At 38.4% G+C, this 19,212-nt stretch overlaps 1 protein-coding gene across 2 annotated transcripts; it reads left to right on the top strand.

Moving 5' to 3' along the window:
- The first annotated feature begins 27 nt into the window (after nt 1-27).
- On the top strand, nt 28-18,099 carry METTL4 (methyltransferase 4, N6-adenosine). Of its 2 annotated transcripts, none has more exons than XM_075744304.1 (9): nt 28-123; nt 772-1,280; nt 2,075-2,137; nt 4,505-4,871; nt 7,038-7,107; nt 9,003-9,177; nt 9,390-9,496; nt 10,113-10,201; nt 16,829-18,099. In XM_075744304.1, exons 2-9 carry the CDS (start codon nt 849-851, stop codon nt 16,972-16,974), a joined length of 1,449 nt encoding a protein of 482 aa, XP_075600419.1. In that variant the 5' UTR covers nt 28-123; nt 772-848; the 3' UTR covers nt 16,975-18,099. The 2 variants fall into 2 exon arrangements, with proteins under 2 accessions (XP_075600419.1, XP_075600420.1); XM_075744305.1 differs by having other exon boundaries at nt 81-123; nt 16,832-17,785.
- The last annotated feature ends 1,113 nt before the right edge of the window (nt 18,100-19,212 follow it).

Below are 19,212 nucleotides of genomic sequence, written 5' to 3'. Positions count from 1 at the left end.
ATCGTCACTTCCGCTTGCTTGGCTGCGCACTCAAGCTGCTTGATTCCCCAGGAAGTTCTTAGGAGTAAACGGTCTTGGCCGTACAACAAGATGGCGGCGATCACGGGGGGCGGCGAAGCGGCAGTAAGTGTGTGAGGCGCCACCGTGCTATGGCGAGCCCCGGGACTTCTCTCTGCCCGCAGCGGGGGACCGGGGCGGAGGGCATCCCCTTCCCTATCCACCCCTGTAACGGCTTGGAACCGCCGTGCCAAGCCCTGCGCACAGGCTGCAGCAGCCCCTTCTCCGCAGGGCTTGGCCCGCCGCGGCGGTGAGGAGTGTGCAGCGCCTCAGGCCGCTCTTCCCCCCGAGCGGCGGTGGGACATGGCGGGGTGGTTCTGGGGGAAAAGCCGAGCTCCCAGGCACACGGGGCCTGGCCTCTGCTGAGTTGGTGCTGCGGCTGCCCCCGTGCCCCTTGTGTTCCTGCTCCTGAGCGCTGTTGGATAAAGTCTTGCTTTATATCATTGCTGTGTTATAATGCTATTTTCTAACTTGTTAAAAGAGTCATCTTAGAGTAAATCTCTACTGTGTAAAATTATAGAAACTTACTTAAAGCTTACTTACAATGGAAAAGGGAAATAGAGATGAAGCAGAAGTCACAATGGGGAAACCAGCTGAAGTCAAGTTTGTGCAGTGTGCCCTGTGTGTGCATGGAAATGTCTGTCAGGAGATAAATGCTGCTTTATTTAATAGTAATAATTCTGAAAAGTGAACTTGTAAAAAAAATTCCCACAGGTGTTTGCTCCAGGAGGTGCATATGATTACCGACTGCTGTTTCAGGGAGTTGATTTTTCTTCCTGAGAAGGGGACCTATGATGTCTGTGATACATCGGCTGACAGCGGGGTGGCTGGTGGATCATCTCTCCTTCATCAACCAGTGTGGCTATGAGATCTGTGACTCCTTTGCATGCCCTGGTAGTGTCACTCTCGATACTTCTGTCACTTCTACTGGAGATTGTCATACTGCTTCTACCATTGCTGCCACCTCCTCATCAAGAGATGGTCCGATTCCTGGTCCTGGAGATGCAATAGAAACAGAAGGTAAATCAGCAAAAACAAGATACGTGTTTCGGGAGGAGTTCTTTGACATTTTTAAGCCCCATATAGCTGCAGCTCCTGAGGAGCAGCTGTGGCAGGAATGCCCTGAGGTGAGTCTCACAGAAGTAAAGGCCAACAGCAACAGAGAGGAACACCGAGAAGGAACCAAGAGTGATGTTGGAGATTCTGTTGCCAGTGCGAGGAAGGTATGTTGTCTGTAATACAGTAAACGACAGTAATCCCCTGGTAAATAATACACCACTAACATTGATTTGCACGTTTCAGTTCCCTGAGGTTATGTAGGAGAGCGGGAACTTTTCCACCATAGATTTCAAGATGCACAGAAAATGCAAGCACTCCCTCATGAGGATGTTCGTGAGTCCCTTATGTCAGTAATATGCATCCTGTGACCCAAAAGCAGTGGTTTGCTCACAAAATCTTCTGAAGCTGGTTGTGGTTAGGCACTTGAGCTGAAACTGTGGTAGGTGTCAAGACTGTGCAGATTAACAAGGAAGAAAGGACACTATGAATTTACTTTCAATATGTAGAATATTCAGTACTGTTTCTTATGGACCAAAAAAAAAAAAAAGTTGCAGGTCTACACCAACAAATGTAATTATGAAGACCTAGTTAATTTTCACCTGTTATCGGTAAACTGCACTTGGCAGCTGAACAAATACCTTCTACTACAGGCCCAAAGGAGGCATGAACATGAACTGTGGCATGTACTAGGTACCTTCAGATCCAGCGCCATGAGTAACATAATGCAGCTTTAAGCCTAGGTACCTTGAGAATGCCTACAGCAGCCTAGGTATTTTGAGATCATCTTTTTGCTTATTGAACTTACATTTGTGATAGAAAAAGAAAGAGATGGAAAGTTTCTTCTGCTTTTAAAGGAGTTAATTTGGAATTCAGGTATGTTTGATTTTGTTTTTTTTCCCTTTCATCGTAGATTAATCTGGATTTTTTTTTTTTTTTTCACTGTTTGCTCACTCTCTAGAAGCGTAAAAGGAAATGTGCATTCAACCAAGGTGAACAGGATGCTTTAGAATACCATTCAAAGGTAAGCTTGAACAAAAGTATATTTTGCAAGTACGTGATACCTGACTTTGGGCACATATGGAGTGCAAGACACGGTTGCAGTCAAGTTCTGTTCTTGTAGCTTGTTCCAGTAATAGGAAGGTCATCTCTCCAGTCCTCAAATGAGTAAGTGCATACAGAGAATATCTTTTGTGTAGATATAAGTGAAACAAACTAGACGTGAAACTGCAGCTGAGACATTTCGAAGAGCTGGAAGCTGCATTCACAAAATATCTTTTAATAAAAGTTGTTGATAACTGAGCATTATTTAGTGATGAATTGAATATTAGTTGAACAGGAAGTGACTGATTTGAAATAAACAGCATAACCTGTTCTGAAGATCACCTCATCTTTAGTTTATCAAGGCAGTATGCTGAAATTACTCAAAGCTTGAGTAATTTCTGACCAAATGTGCTCCAAGATGTCTTGCTTCTGCTCATGAGAAAGAATTATTCCCTCTAACATTTTTGTTGTCATACTAAAGCATCATGAATTAATTAGAATTCAGGTCTCTGTTTAGGCTCCTGTCATTGATCTACTGGTGAAGTTACAACTGAAGCATGTTAGTAAATCCTAGAAATGTAATTTGTGGTTAATGTTTGATGTAGTTTTACTGCTTTCCTAAATAATGATGTGAACCTGAACTAGGATCTATACTTGCTTTCCTTCCTCTGACAAAGGTGTCAGTCATATTGAGCTTTTTGTTTAATTCTGTTCCTCCTGGACTATATTTAAATGACTAAATTTTTCTTCTTTTACATGGCAACAATTTTGTAGTAAACATACACATTTTGCTATGATACACTATAGAGATCCTGTAATTATTGTTCTGAATAAGCTATGCATGTGCAGAGTTGCCTTAAAGGAGAGAACTTCAACATCAAACAGAGGTTTATGAGCATGGATTCCTCTAAGCTAAAATACAGTCATTCAACAACATGAATAAGGGAGGAAATGAAGAGAAATTTGATGTCTTGGAGGCCTGTATAACTTCAAATTATTTTTGGTGAATGTGCAAAAAAGACACTGTTTTGAAAAAAAATCTATGATCCCAGTTAGCCTCTGATACCATTCACAGATTAGAATGTCTTGGTTTTTACTGTATTTGTAGTGTTAAAGGTTGTAGCTCTGCAAGTGAATTTAGATTTGTGGTTTAACCTGGCAGGCAGCTAAAACAACCACATGGCTGTTTGCTCACTCCCCCTCCCCGCAGTGGGATGTGGGAGAGAATTGAAAAGAAAAAAGAAAAAGTAAAACTTGTGGGTTGAGATAAGGACAGTTTAATAGGACAGAAAAGGAAGAAAATAATAATGATGAAAGAATATACAAAAGTGATGCACAGCACAATTGCTCACCAGTCAAAGCCAATACTCAGCTAGTTCTTGAGCGAACTGCCTCCTGGCCCACCACCCAGCTATATACGGAGCATGACATCATATGGTATGGAATATCCTTTTGGCCAGTCTGGGACAGCTGTTTTGGCTGTGTCCCCTCCCAGCTTTTGGGCACCCCCCCACCTTCTTGTTGGCGGGGCAGTACGAGAAGCTGAAAAGCCCTTCACTGCTTGGCAGCAACTGAAAACATCAGTGTGTTATTGACATTGTTCTCATCCTCAATCCCAAACAGCACTATACCAGCTGCTAGGAAGAAAATTAACTCTGTCTCAGCTGAAACCAGGACAGGATTATTTTGGAACTTACTCATATCTTTAGAATTGTTTTAAAAAAACAAAACCCAAGCCAAATTTGTTTCTGCCAGTGAAAGCAGACATTGAATCCATTCATGAATTTCAGTCAGAGTCAACATAGGGAACAGTACAAAATATGCTAACTTCCTTCAGCAGCTATTTGTTAAAATTACTGTTTAAATTTTTTGATAGTCAAGAGACTTTGTCTATCTGCAAATTAACATATGGGTGTAAAAATAAAAGCCATCTGCATTAATTCAGCTGTTCAACTTTCATCATTTCTAAAGATATGAAGTAAAAGTATGAACTTTTACTATCACAATTAAATTAGAATTTTAACTTATACTTCAAATTATTGCATTGAAATTTATGTTTGTTTGGAACAGTAATATTCCACCTTTATTGTCTGTGAAATGTTTTATTTGGTAGTCTCTCATTCTTTCTCCAGGCTTCTAATTATTGTCACTTTACTTTAAAAAAAAAAAAAAAGTTGTCATGGATTTAAGAGCTACAAGGGCATGATAAGTCAATTATCTTAGTATTTGGCAAGGATCCTTTTCCCACTCTGCAGACTGAAAATGTTTTGATTTCTGTTGCATTCCCTGATCAAGTAGATACTTGAAAGATCCTTTCTTTTTCCCCTGTTTCTTTATGACCATACAGGTGAGGAAGCTGATTTGGGAAGGCACTTTGCATTTAGTCCAAGAAGGGCTCAAAAGTGGTTTTCTTCACCGTGCTACTGCAGAACTCAGTTGCAGGAGGAATGTTGTTCCTGGACACATTGGCTGTGGGTTGGCTGAATTATGTGAAATGGCAAAGCAGTTTCCAGCTGTAAATGAAAGCGACCAACATGCTGTACATGCACTAGATGATGAAACCTCCATTCCAGAGCAGGACTTGCTTTCGTGTGTTACAGAAAACAGCTCGAACTGTGCAAAGATAGTTGTGTTAATGGGGCAGAAGTACTTGGTGCCACCAAAAAGCAGTTTCCTTTTATCTGATATTTCATGTTTACAGCCCCTGCTGAATTGTAAGTATCTTTAGGCATTGCAATTTACCAGTTCTCTCCTGCCTGAGAAGGGCAATTAATGTCAAGATGACTAAGGACTCAATGAACAGATTTTAATATGCAGCATCACACTTGATAGGAAATGCTGTGCAAGCTTTCAGAGTGGTATTTCTAACTTTGTGCAAATAGGTGAGGGTTTTCAGAGGAATCTTGAGTGGTTAGGACCTCATGGCATCTATCTCCAGGAGGCTCCTTTAAAAATCGCAGCCACAGCATTTTACTTGAACCCCAAAATATGACAGTTTGTGAGCATGTTGTGAGCCACTGTCAGTATAGAAGTCATGTAAATGCATGAAACTGGGAATAGCTATGCTCTAGGTCCCTGTCCTGCAGGATGAGGCTTTACCATAGATAAGTCCATGCTGCTGCTGGGGCGATGTTTCTGCTGTCTTGGTTTTTAGGTAAATTAGACCATGCGAGAGTGATGAGTTTATGCACCTTAAAGCAATGGTTTGTGTAGAGATTCGTCTTGTTCAGTGGTCGATTGGCATAAACTGATTGTGAAACCAACCCTGGTGTCCCCCAGAGAAGATAACTGTTTGAGAGCTGCTGTACCCAGCTGGAGGTGAACACCACTTTAGGAAGATTACAAGTATCGAATGTGAGTTGTCTTTTCAGCTGCTACATTTCACAGCCAAGAGTATTGGCTTAAGCTAAAATCAGTGACAGGGAAATGGTGGGATTTTAGAACTAATAACTCCTCTGTAAAGTGTATCAATAGCTATCCAAGGCACTATCCCCAGCCTTAACAGGCCATGCAGAAAGCTTTAAGCTGACAACATGTGGCAGTCTTCACTGTACTTCAGCATTCCATTAGCTTTCAATTTGACCTTCATTACTATTTTAACTTCATCAGACAATCTTACAGGAAAGATGTTGCCTGTGAACAAGAGCTGGGGATTACTGCTCTACCCTTTATTCAGTAATTTTAGATTTGTTAGCTACATACGTTTCTTCCCTTCTAATATGTGACTTAGATGTTCACTGATTTATTTTTTTATTATTATTAAAAAGACATACAGGAGGTGGAATCTTATTATCCAAATAATAATTTTATATTTGAAACCCAGAATTTAGACAGCTAGCTGTTCTCAGCTGTATGAAAGAAAGAAGATCACTGTTGCTGTGCTATTGTTGTGCACAGCTGTGCATATAGCAAGTTTGAATTCTTCCAGAGGTCAGAGAGCAGTCCAAGAAATTTGGGAAAATGCTTTTTAAATAACCAACAATGAATATTAATATTATGCCATGACTTTAGATTTTTTTTTTTTTGAGGAAGTCTACTGTCCATTTTAATTGTTATTTTTCATCTTCCCTTTCACATAGCAAAAGGGAAGTATTTCTTGCTGGTCAGCCCACCATCAGGATAACATCTCCGATGTTAATAAAGGAATAAGACTTAGAAAGCACATTTAATGGGTATTAAATATGAAGCTGTTGTTCTTATTTAAATTTATTTATTTAAATGATTAGCATCAGATTTGATGAAGGAACAGATATGTTCTATGGAAAAAATAAAATTGGAGAGCCCTGTTTTTTCATGGATGTGTCCTGTATCTTCTATCTTCCAACTAAAGTAAACCCAGCTTCTCCCTGGGAAACTCTTTCAGTTCTCTTCCTCCTCTCCACCAATTTCTATTTCACACACCAGATCTAGCTTTCTGTCTCTCTTCACCTCCACTAGTGCGAAACACGCTTTTCCAGGGCTGGTTTGGAGCTCTGTCTGTGGGCTGCTGAAAGATCAAACAGGACAGAAATCTTGTGTTCAGGGCTGCAGCCTTACACTCAGCTGAGTGCCTTATTACATAGCAAATAGGAAAAATTTTCATCTTTGAGACTTGCACTCTGCTGTCAGTTTTTTTCTGAAAGTCCCCAAGATGGTCATTCTTTCTTTCAGTGATCAGCCTAAAAATATCTGAAGTGTACGATCATCTGAATTAAAACAAGCATGCTAGAAGCTTTTTAACTTCCTGTTTGGAAAGAACAGAAGAAAGTTGCGGTTTTGCTGCATAGTTGGCTCTTTAAATATTGTCTGTACCTGGGTAGCTAAGCCTTTATCAGTTTTACCTAGTAGATTTAATTTTAAAACTAATTTACTGGGGTTTTTTTTGTATGTTCACTTCCCAGACAAGAAAAAATACGATGTAATTGTGATTGATCCACCATGGGAGAACAAGTCTGTTAAAAGGAGTAACAGGTAAATTTTATAGTAAAATCAAACACACTTTGTCATCTTAGCTTACGAAGGGTAATTAACGTTTTAATATACTGATGCAATCCAAGATTAATATAACTATGAGACTGTAGTTTAAATTAGCAAATATTTGGGCACGTGCCTACCTTCAAGTCTATGAAATGTCTCAGATTTCACTGAAATGGCTTGGATATTTTGCATACAAAATATTTGTAAGAGAGGATCTTAAATTGCCGAACTGGTGAGAGAATGTTAGTCCTTGAGACTTACAAGGGAAGCCTGAAGTCAACTGTTTTGTAAGGCCCAGATCATTCAAAATTAATAGAGTTACTTTAGTGGGCATAAAGCTAGGTAAATGTGTAAGTATTTCCAGGACCGAGGTCCAATTTAGAAGTTTTAGGGTTTTAATTTTATTTTTTAATTTGAGTGGTAGTTTGGGCTTCAGTCTGATGGGTAGAAGAGAGAAAGTGATAACGCAGCAGTAAAATCCTCAAGTGCAATAGGAACCTTCTGAGTACTGTAGTTTATGAAGTTATTAACTTAAATTTTTATAGGCTTCCTTCACCACTGAGTGACATCAGGCTTATGGCAGTGGAGCTCCCTTAATTACCATAGAATTGTATCCACACGAAAGAAGGGCAGATGGGAGATACAGCCTTACAACTTCCTAGAATAATGTCTCCTGTAGCTTTTCAAGCTTGTTATGAAGACATAATTTGAAGATGCAGAGACTGATTCAGTATGTTTTACTTCAAAAGCCCTACAGAAACCTCTAGAAACCCAGAGTTAAACTCTTTCAGGTGTATTTCTTAACTATGTAAGTTACTCAAAAGAAAATTGTAGTTATTTGCAAGCATGAATTAACCAGCAAGACCCTCTCTCCCTTCCAAAATAAAGGCAAAAGGTGGAAGAGTGTGATGTTAGTTACCTTGTTGACAGCTAATCTTTGTTAAGCATTTCACATCTGGATTGTGAGTCTTGTTTTCTAGAGGCAATCTAGTCCAGGAGGTATTTTGCATTTTATCCTTGTTACCTGTTTCTCACTGCTATTCTCACTGTTGCATTGTATAGGGATTCTGGGTGCCCAAGCGGTGGCTGTCGATTCCAGTGGGCAGTGTGCCAATGTTTTTGATGCTACAAGGTGTAGGTTCCACAAATTGCAACTCACTAGTAGTGTAGAATAGCATGATGAGAAAAATGGCAGAACAAGACAGAATCTGGAAAGCATACTGTATTTGCTGATATAGCATACAGTTTAGCTCAAAAATGTGCACAACTGTTCTGAATAACCTAGAGAAGTTTTACCATGAGTGGTAATTTAGAAATGATGAATAACTTCTGCAAATAATTGGAGAAGTGACTACTCTGTTATGACCTTGTAACTTGCCAGTCAAATTAGTGTTACCGTTGCACTTGTAGATGACTCACTTGTCATTTTCATTCAGAAGAGAGATTGCTTATTATGAAAAGTGAATGTTACATTGACTAAAGAGCTACTTTTCACTAAATAGCTTTGGGTGTAAAGATGAGAGTATTGAATTACATATGATAGTTCTGGAATTAAACGTGGGCTTTTAGACTTCTTCAGAATCACAACTCATAATACTTTATTGGGGGGGGGAGCAGTAGAAATACGTAGTTAAAGGTTCTGCTTGGTAAAACTTACATACACTAGTGATTTGGGCACATGCCTACCTTCATATGCTAATGATTTGATATCAGAATCCATGAGATTTGGCCGCTGGGTGTCAGTCTTGATCCATTTTTACCACTTGTGTTATCAGTAGATAATTCTTTAAATGTGTTGGCTGTGTGATTTTTTTTTATCCATTTGTGTTGCTTTGCAATGTTTTTATTTGGTATACACTAACTTGCATTCTCACTGCATTGGCATATAGATACAGCTACTTGTCTTCATGGCAAATCAAGCAGATTCCTGTACCAGCACTAGCTGCTCCAAATTGTCTTGTAGTCACGTGGGTGACCAACAGACAGAAGCACTTACGTTTCGTTAAGCATGAACTTTATCCTTATTGGTCTGTGAAAACACTTGCTGAGTGGCACTGGGTAAAAGTAAGTTCTACATTTGTTTTCTTGCTTTCTTGGAGACTGAGAGGGCTTGCACTATGACACTTAATGTTTTTATCATTTGTCTATTTATTACCATGTTGCTTTTGTATTTGAAAGATATGGTATCATCAGTATCTTTTTTTTTATCAAAGAAAATGTCTCAAAAATACACAGGGAAGGATTTTTATATCCAATTTTTAACTCCTTTTTGTCAGGTTACTAGAACTGGAGAATTTGTATTGCCTTTGGATTCTTTACACAAAAAGCCCTATGAAGTTCTTGTATTGGGGAGAGTTCAAGGAGGTGAAGAGGAAGCCTTAAGGTATGCCAGACGATTTATGGTAAATGTCTTTTTTGAGGCTGCTAGGATTCTCATTGTATGTGTCACTTGTTTGTTATACAGCATAATGTCCCAAAATCTTCTCTTGGTGCCATCTTTTGGCTGATTTTGGACCTAAAAATAGCCTTATTAGCTTTGGGATGAGGGAGTGCTTTAGTGAGATTAAAGGATGGAAACCTTTGTTCTTTAAATCTGTCTGTGCTGGGAAACTGGCTTAGATAAAAGCCTTGTGGAGAGGCCTTCCTTTGCTGACACGTTCTCCTGGACTGTAAGTCCTCGGCAGAGGCTGACACCGTTGTGGGCATGCTGGTGTTTTTCTGCACATGAAAACATACAGGACTACATTGTTTGTTCTCAGTGGCTTTGTATGGCTATTGTTAACCATGTTTTGTCTAAAGCTTCAGTGATTTCATAAACTCTTCTTTTTATATATTATGGCTGAGCAACATTTAACTTCTCTTAGACTTATGTCAAGTTTGATTGTGAATGAACATTCTGTGTGTTACCTGCCATCTGAAGTAGCTCTGTCAGAGTTGCAGCATCACATTTGGTGGTATTCATTCTTATACTTCCTCTCTTGTTCTGATTTATACAACAGGAAATCTGAAGATGTACTTCCAATTCCAGAACATAAGTTAATTGTCAGCATACCCTGCAGTCTGCATTCACATAAACCCCCTCTTACTGGTACGTTTTGTTTTGTTGTGTAATGTTTCTGTAGGGCATTGGACTTGGATGTCTGAAATGATGTACCTAGAATGAGATACCTTTATATATGAAGTGCCTTAATTTCTCATGTGCCAAGCAATTTTGCTCGACAGGACTTGCAGTTCCTCAATGTTTCTAAAAATACTGTCAGGCACCTAAGTCTTGGTCTCTAGAAATGAATATGAAAAGTAGAACTTCAAGCATTGTTGTGTGAATATTTTGGGTAGATATGTTACAAAAAGTTGCATTTTTTTAAGTTTGTTTTTTAAATGCTGCAGGAACAGTTCACAGATACTGTATGCATGAAGTTATGCCAAACGACCTCAAGTGCCTTAGGGGGGGTGACTTTAGGAATATATAAAATAGTTAATAAAAGCAGAAACCTTTTTTTATTATGTCATCCTGAAAGAAATGGTTTTATTTGTGCATGAGCTGCTTATACCTCTACAGTACAATTGTGCCTTTAAATCCAAAAACCTAATAATTTTAAAATTGTTAACAATAGGCAGCAAATAAGGCATGCCCTGCGTGTTTCTGAGGAGCTGTACTTAATTTACTGAAATTGATGCAGTAACTTCAACCAGCCAGTTAGTGTGGAAATGATTCAACTTTTCCGAGTTTAGTCCAAAGGATTTGAAGATTTCTGTGTGATGTTACCTGTTGCACATTGTTCTGGAGCAAGCTTACTTTGACTGATTTTTATCAATAGAAAGTTGTACTTTTTTCATCATTATAGAACCTGAGTGCCATACATTGCTATGGTATGAAACATATTTAATACCTGTCACAAGTGGTTTCAACCTACCCACCAAGGGGGAAAACTCATTGTGAATCTGCAGATATTCCAGGTGCACGTGGGTGCTATGTAATCACATCAGAAAAGGCAGGTAGAAGAAATGCATAATGCTGTTGGAGAGGAGAGACATCACAGTTGGCTTCACTGAAATGCTTTCCTTTTTCTGTTCCAAAGGAACAGGACAACGTCAGTTAGGAAGCTGATCTGGACAGTTGTTATATGTTCAGGGAGGCTCTAAAATTCATGTTTTGGGCTTGTACTTATTAAATTAACATACATCTATATACCTGTTCAAAAACTAGTAGATGACACACGCTTTGGTTAGCCAAAAAAAAGGCAATTCTCGGAGGATCTTTTTGCAGTTCTGAAGCCACATCTTTAAGAATTAGGGCTACAGCAGGAAGTATGTGTGTTCATTTAAGCTAATGAACAGTACGGTAGTGACTTGTGAGGCAGGCACCTAGGGCCTCTTCAGAAAATCAATACTTAGCAGCACACTCAGACACAAACAGGAAACTTGTGAGGTATCCAAGGGTGCAAAACAGCGGTTTGTAGGTATTATAGAGAATTCTAGTGCCAGAATGGCCCTCAGAACAATTCTTTTGTAGGGCAGAATCTAGAAACCATATTGGGGAGTCCTTTATAAATGATGATCCTGAATGGGTTTTGAAGGAAATTGTCTGTGCTGATTTATTTATTGAGTCTTTACTTGGGTGCTGGGATTTGATACCATTGTGCAGCATTTATGTTTCTGTTTGAAAATGAATTTGTTGTTGAGCTGTATCAGTGTTTTGTAAGATTTTCATAAAAATCCAGGCGTATCCTACTGTTTTGGCAGCTCCATTTAGAACATGGTTATGGAATGAAAAGGTAGACTGTAAGACAAAAGCTAATTGCTGATACTCTGTGACTTCAGTGTTGTAAAAGAGTATTGCTTTTGTGATCGGACACTCTTCTCAAGTGGCCAGTAGAGAGCAGCTGAGCTACATGCTAGAGTGGTTCAGAGAAATTTGAATGGAAGCAGAGATTTGGCAATGGAGGAGAAGGACACTTGATGAGTCACAGGCATTCTTTATGCTTTGTTTAAGTAGTAACAAAGCCAAAAATATTAGTATTTACTGATGCTGTCTGGCACTTTATTTTGTGGTACTACTATAAAGGCTGTATGTTGGTACATATGTAGTCAATTAATGACTGATTATAACAGTTTATCTCTCTGGGGGAAGAGAAAGATGTAAATTAAAGTAAGCCATCAAAAAGAGATGTTTGGGTTCCTATAGTGCATTTAACCATGAAATTGCAACTGTAGGGGTTTTTGGTGATGCATGTGCTGTGTTCAGTGCTTAGAGCTTTAATATGTCATTATAAATGTATTTAAGCTTTTTTATGCAAATGTGTTAAAATGAAATTTTATTACTCTTGGTTTTGATTCAAATAACAGCAGCTTTTCTTCCTAATTCAATTCAATGTTTCTCTTAAAAGACATAGAAGGTATTCTATTACACAGACAATGTAGAAGTAATGTAGAACTTCAAACACCTTTTTTGTTTTTCCTGTTTTATAGGTTCCTCTTATAGCCATTTCTCCTCCAGTTTTTAAGTATGTATGTTTATTGTTAGAAAACAATGTTGTCGTATAGGAGTATGCCTAAAAACATTGGAATTAATTCTTGGCTATGTTCTAGCCGCTTTGCATATCCCCAGCAGAAGAGTGCAATGGGAAATCTTGGGAACTCCTTCCTCCTGTAGCAACCCTGGCTTGTTAGGCCATGTTATAGAAGTTTTCTTGGAAGTAAAAAGAAGTAAATGCCTTGTGTTACCTTAAGCACCTTGTGAGCCCTTACTGTTAGACTGATAGGTGCATCAACATCTAGGTTTAACTTGAAGTTCAGGAAAGATGCAGAGATGTAAAGCCATCTTTGTGCTGAGTTTCAGATCTTTTTCTGGTCCTACTCTGTTCAGGGATTAGACAAACTGGGCAATAAGGACCTCTACATTGCAAATGCTTTTGAAGGATTACTATGAAATGTAACCCTTCAATTATATGCTTTGTGTTTTGCATGGTTCACAAATCAGTGAAAAGCAGACAGTCATTTTCACTTTGTGTATCCAATTTGCCATGCAGAACTCTCCATTTAGGTAATGGAAGTTGATAAGGGGAAACTGTTGCTTGTTTCAAAAATGATTCTTCCTTTTGTTTAAATAAAGATTTTTAGCAGCATGCATCTTCATTACACGCTTGGATTAAGAGTAGGCAGACACGGCAGGTATGCTGCCTGACTGCCAGATTACGCTTCAGAAGGAAGTAGGTTTTCTGGAAGACCAGTGTGATATCTACCAACTCGCTTTGTACTAGCTTTGTGTATCCTGGGGCATTAGATGCCCAAGTAAAGGTGCGTGAGTTGCTGTCATAGCGTTTATGACACCTGCAAGTGATAAAGAGTAGTCTATTTATCTATTTAAGCTGTTTATCATCAGTGGTATCTGTAAGTGGATAAAAGTAATTGTGTGGTTTTTTGGGGTTTTTTTGAAAGTCTATTCCTATGGTAGAAAAAATCTTTCTACTAGACAATGTAGATCTGCTAACCTGTTCTAGGAGGAAAAGACTCCAGAGTTTGCATTAGGGCTGCAAGTCAGATCCATGTGTGCCAAGATAGCCTTCTGGTGATATAAAAGCCTAACAAAGAAGCTATAATTTGTAACTTGAACAGTGCCTTTTCCTACTTTAAGGGAACCAGTGTAATGAGATTTTATGCCAACAAAATACAGCCACATTATTGCCCTCTTGATATGGTAATTTCCATTGCAGTGCAAGTTACTGCCTGATGTGATTATGTAAATACCTACAACCTAGCAATGAAAAACCATACGATAATGTGATCTTGAATTATATGTAATCTGTCTCTGTTTTTAAAAAAACTGACTTCAAAAAAGGCACACTCTCTGGCAGCAGGAGAGAGGGAGATTCCTGGGACTTCTTTTTAAAATTCTATAACCAAATCGATCAAAAGATTAGCACAAGCGTCCTGCTTCTGCTGAACTGACCCATTTTTTTGGCTACTTCTCTTTTGCTTTCTGGTGAACCAGTCTTAGAGGTTGGTTGAACCTCCTAAGTGTGCTTTTAAAATTTGTTCTCTCAGGCATGGAAGGTTTTGGTGCTTAGTAAAACTGCTTTTGAATACTGGACATAGTGCTGTGGTGATATTTTTAATCTAGACATTTTAAGAATAAATGTCCAAACCACTAATGTGCTCATAATGAAATTTTGTCACCTAAATAATTGCTTCGTCTACTTAGAACCATCTTACACTTTGTATAGGCTTCTATTTTGAATAGGTGGAAAAAGTCATATAAAGCCTTACTCTGCAGTAAGCTCTGCATGATCTTACACACATTAGGGTCAAAAAGATACCCTACAGATGCCAGGATCTGCTCACAGACAGCTTGTTGAACACTTTGGAGCTTTGCTTTCCACAGTCTCTCCCCTCTCTTCTGTGGAAAAATTGCAACCTCCAGCAATGTAGGCTTTCTTAGATAATCAAGAGAACAGATTTTTGGAAGACCTTTGTTAAAATCACAGAATCACAGAATGGTTTGGGTTGGAAGGGACCTCAAAGACCATCTAGTTCCAACCCCCCTGCCATGGGCAGGGACACCCTCCACTAGACCACGTTGCCCAAAGCCCCATCCAGCCTGGCCTTGAGGGGCTTCAGGGAGCGGGCATCCACAGCTTCTCTGGGCAGCCTGTTCGAGTGCCTCCCCACCCTCACAGTGAAGAATTTATTCCTTATATCTAATCTAAATCTACCCTCTTTCAGCTTAAGGCCATTACCCCTCGTCCTGTCACTACACTCCCTGATAAACAGTCCCTCACCAGCTTTCCTGTAGGCCCCTTCAGGTGCTGGAAGGCTGCAATAAGGTCTCCCTGGAGCCTTTTCTTCAGGCTGAACAAGCCCAATTCTCTCAGCCCATCTTCATAGGAGAGGTGCTCCAGCCCTCTGATCATGTTGGCAGCAAATTGTGCTCAAGAAATCCTTAACTAAATAGAGCATGGAAAAAACAATACACTTAACCACATTGTTTTTAATATTGTGGGTTAGCAAAACAGTATAAAGCAGCTCCTTGTAAGTGGTGTCTAATTAGATGAACTCCCATGACACCAAGCAGCAATGTTCAGTGCAGCAAGTTTTCTGTCAGAATGTATGTTTTCCTCTAAACCTCCCAGACTCTTCTCTGCAAATGTTAGATTTGTTTAAACATTTTAGCTTGCTTCTAGAAGAAGGAGGTTTTTAGAATAGAATTCCTGCTGGTAGCAGTATTTTTTAGATTAAAAGCTGCCTTGATGATAACTTTTTTACAAATTTGACATTTGTTAAAGATTGGGAGAAGAAGAATAGATTTATATGCCATGCCAAAATACAAGGAAGTCTGGAAAAACCCATTACAAAATATTTACAAAAAAGTTTTGAATGGCTTGAAGATTTGGAAGAGGTGATCATGTAGGTAGGAAATGCATCTGGGGTTGGTTAACGCTCCCTAGAAAGTGAGGCGGATGCTCCTTTTTCTGCAACAGGAGCAATCCAGTACAAGATCAGATGTGGTCCCACACAGGGAGTCTGTGACTGACAAACTTAATGCAAAAAGTCAGAACTTGGATTGCACAAAACCAAAAAAAATCATTCCCTCTCACACTTTGATGTATACTGTATTTTTAAGCTATAGAAATTCAGAAACCACTGTGAATCTGAATAAAAAATAACCAAGATACCCTTTGGAAAAGGAAGTAGTTTTGTAGTTTTTCTTTTTTTCTTCAGTAACAAAAGTAAAAACTTAACATGTATTTTGTAGTATAGATGTTTTTTTTAGTCTTTCTGCCTCCTTTGTGTTGGGTGGTACTTAAACCTGTGCTTTTCTCATGCATATTTTTATGTGTAATATCTTTGTAGCTATTTCCTGAAACCTAGTTAAGAATTTGTTTCACCTAGCCACAAACTAAATGGCTCTGAATGTCAAGTAACACATTTAGCAATAAATTTTTTGCAATAATACTTTTTAGGCAAAATGCAAGATCTTTTTCTATCACTCCTAGAATACCAGTCATAATCCGTGACACAATTGATTTTAATGACAGGCATCTATTTATTTGGATTTAAGCAGTAAAAATGCCCAACTGTAGAAGAAATTTTAGATTTGTTGCTGAATGAACGAACACAGTTATATAAATATTCCTTCAGTTGCCAAGTTAGTATTGGGGAGAAAGAAGTACTTGCATTTTTAAAGCCCTTTTAGTGCTATGCTTATTAAACTGGTGTTTCTTATTTTACCTTTTAAAAGTTTTCATCAAAAAAATGCTTTTATCTCCTTTTAAGATGCAAAAGTAAGGAATGTGATTTTAATTAAGGAGAGGTTTTATTTATTTATAGAAATGTTGCCCCTGTGTTATAGGAGCTGAGTCTTTAGGAGGTGTTTGGTTGATATTAGTGAAAAATTCAGAACTCATCTATGAAGAGGCTGAAATAAATCCTCATTCCCTTCCTCTAAATGAAAACCAATAAATCAAGGCTATTGAAGGCCTTGACAATATTGTTCAGAATCTCAAGGGCACTTATTTAAAATGACTTTCTCACTATAAATAGTCCAGCTGTTTGATGAAACCCCTGAAATTAATTTGCTGTCTCTCCCTTTTTAAATGAAACATTCCATTTTTCATCCACTAGCAGCACAGGGGAGATTTTATTTGTTTACTGTTGTTACTTGTAACTTTGTCACTGTTGTTATCATCTTTTTTTTTTTTTTTTTCCTCTTGCACAGCAGTTCTGGCAGAGTTTATCAAGCCAGATGTGGAGTGCTTGGAGTTGTTTGCTCGCAACCTACAGCCTGGCTGGACCAGCTGGGGAAACGAGGTTTTGAAGTTTCAGCACATTGATTATTTCACTCTTCTGCAGAAGGAAAACTGAGTTGGGTCTTGTAGCTTAATTCTGAAATTCCGCACCTTCCCAGCAGGCTCTCGAACTTGCCTTTATTACTGATGGTGCACTCAGAAGGTAACAGAAATAAAACCAGTTGCTCTTCAGTTAAAATTCTTGAAGGCACAGGATATCTGTTTAATGATATCTCTGTTTGTACAAGCTTGTCCTTTATTTTGATGATCCTGAGATATTTAAATACTGATGTTAGTGTAAGTCTATCCCTGTTTTTTTCGAACCTCAAGAAAAGAAAGATATTTTAAAGTATTCTCAGTGCAGCTTTCAAATCTGAGCATTGTAAGTGCTACAGTGTTGCACTTGCAATGTATTGTTTTTAACGGACGATAATGTAATATTTTTAAAGAGTGGCAATGGAAGTAAATGGTTCTGAATGCAATATGTTTCTTTAGAGAAGACTGTTTTTGCAAAACAGTGGGTTTTGAACTAAAATAATTATAAAGGCAGTCTATCTTCCTACATGTTTGTATCTGTGTACCTTAGAGGAAATAAAAGGAGCAGTGTTTGTACTAATTGTCAAATGAATTGTTGACTGACCACATTCTGTGTAAAATTACACTTTTAAAACAGCAATTCCATCTTTTTTTATATGTTAAATCTTTGGAATATATTGTAAATGATCAGTCTCAACGTCTTACAAATTCCGCATGTGAAACAGATTTAACTGAAATTTTAACACCATATAAGTATTTAAAAAATTATCTTTCTTTATGTTCTTGGAACATGAAAAAGCCATGACAGTGAGCTGTTTTTTTCAGCTAGCATAAAAATTATCTTTTTTTTTTTTTTTAAAGAATGGTTCATTGTGTGTGTTCTCTGCCCTTAGATTTGCTTTGAAAAATAAAATTAAAAAAAAGGAGACTTAATGAACCCTCTGCCACTTACTTATTTGCAGCAGTAGAGGCAAGCTGGACGTGCTGATTTTCCTGATAACAAGCTCCAGAGTTCTGACTGTTTATAGTGGGAAACAAAACGCATTGTATACCTTCTTTACATTCATTTCCCTTTTGGTAGTCTTATGAGTTGTGAAGGTTTTTAAATTAAACTTTAAATGTTTGCAGATTATTCTTTTTATATAATTTTGTAATTATATAAAAATATTAAAAATTTAAAATAAAAACTTGTCAGTGTCTTATTTGTAGACCCAGTTTCTATATTACTATTCAATTTCAGGTTTTACGTGTTGGAGCAGTAGAGTTAACAGAACAAGGAAAATGCTTTTTGCTTTTTTCTCCCTTTTTTTTTTTTCCTCCTCCCACTAACAGTAAAACATATACTCAAAATAAGTACATAATGTATCAGTGAAGGTAGTTACCAGGCAAAGCACTTCTTGCCGCATGCTTTTATTTAGCCTACATTTTAAACTGTCAGTACGTAAGCACCCTTACCTAGAACTATAAGGGATAAGAAGGTTCTTTATATGCTTTCGGTGTTACAAGACATTCCCTACCTGCAGCTTCTGCGTTCCTGGTCAGAATTCCCCTCCCCTCCCAAGATGGTCTCATCCAGTACGAAAGGAGTGTGTGGGACTTGAGTATGGAATAAGTCATAACTGCTGTATGTATCTTGTTTTGCCTTTGTACTCTATAAAAACAGCCCAAGAAATGACGATATTGTCTGTTCCACATCCGCTTCTATGAATGGCTCTGGATTGTGTTTTAATTGCAAATAAAGAAAAGGGATGAACGATCTTAGAGATCAGGAAACTACCTTTTTCCTCTGAGCTAAGCAGCAGACCCCTTCTAAGGGAATGACCTTCTTCAAGCTGTTTAAGAATTGATGACCTATTTAATCTGTCTTTTCTGTGGAGTCCCTTTGCCAGTCGCAGCCGTCTAGCCTTTCCTCTGTCTTCTGAGCTGCAGCGCTCAGAAACTGAGCAGCTAATTCCAGTAGCTGGGAATCCAGCCTCCTGCCTATGGTTTGTACGTGCAGGCAGGTCACAAGCTTCTCAGATTGGAAATCAAAAGTTGAAGATTGGAGTCTAAATAATACCTGATCCTGTCATAAATAGTTACAAAATCGTGCCTCTTACAGCTGTTTGCTACTTCTCCAGCTCTCTGGCTATGAGGAGTACCTTCTGGATATGACAGAAGTGGTGGTCTACATCTGCAGCCAGCCTGAAACTATAGGGTTTTTTCAGGAGGAGGTTCAATGTATCTGTCTGTTGCTAACGCAGAAATCTCATGGTGGTATTAGCAGTTGATAATTTCA

The sequence above is a fragment of the Balearica regulorum genome, chromosome 2, assembly GCF_011004875.1.
Source record: "Balearica regulorum gibbericeps isolate bBalReg1 chromosome 2, bBalReg1.pri, whole genome shotgun sequence".
NCBI classification, from domain to species: domain Eukaryota; kingdom Metazoa; phylum Chordata; class Aves; order Gruiformes; family Gruidae; genus Balearica; species Balearica regulorum.
Note: the sequence above shows the minus strand (reverse complement) of the source record. Positions and strands in the feature narration are given on the sequence as shown.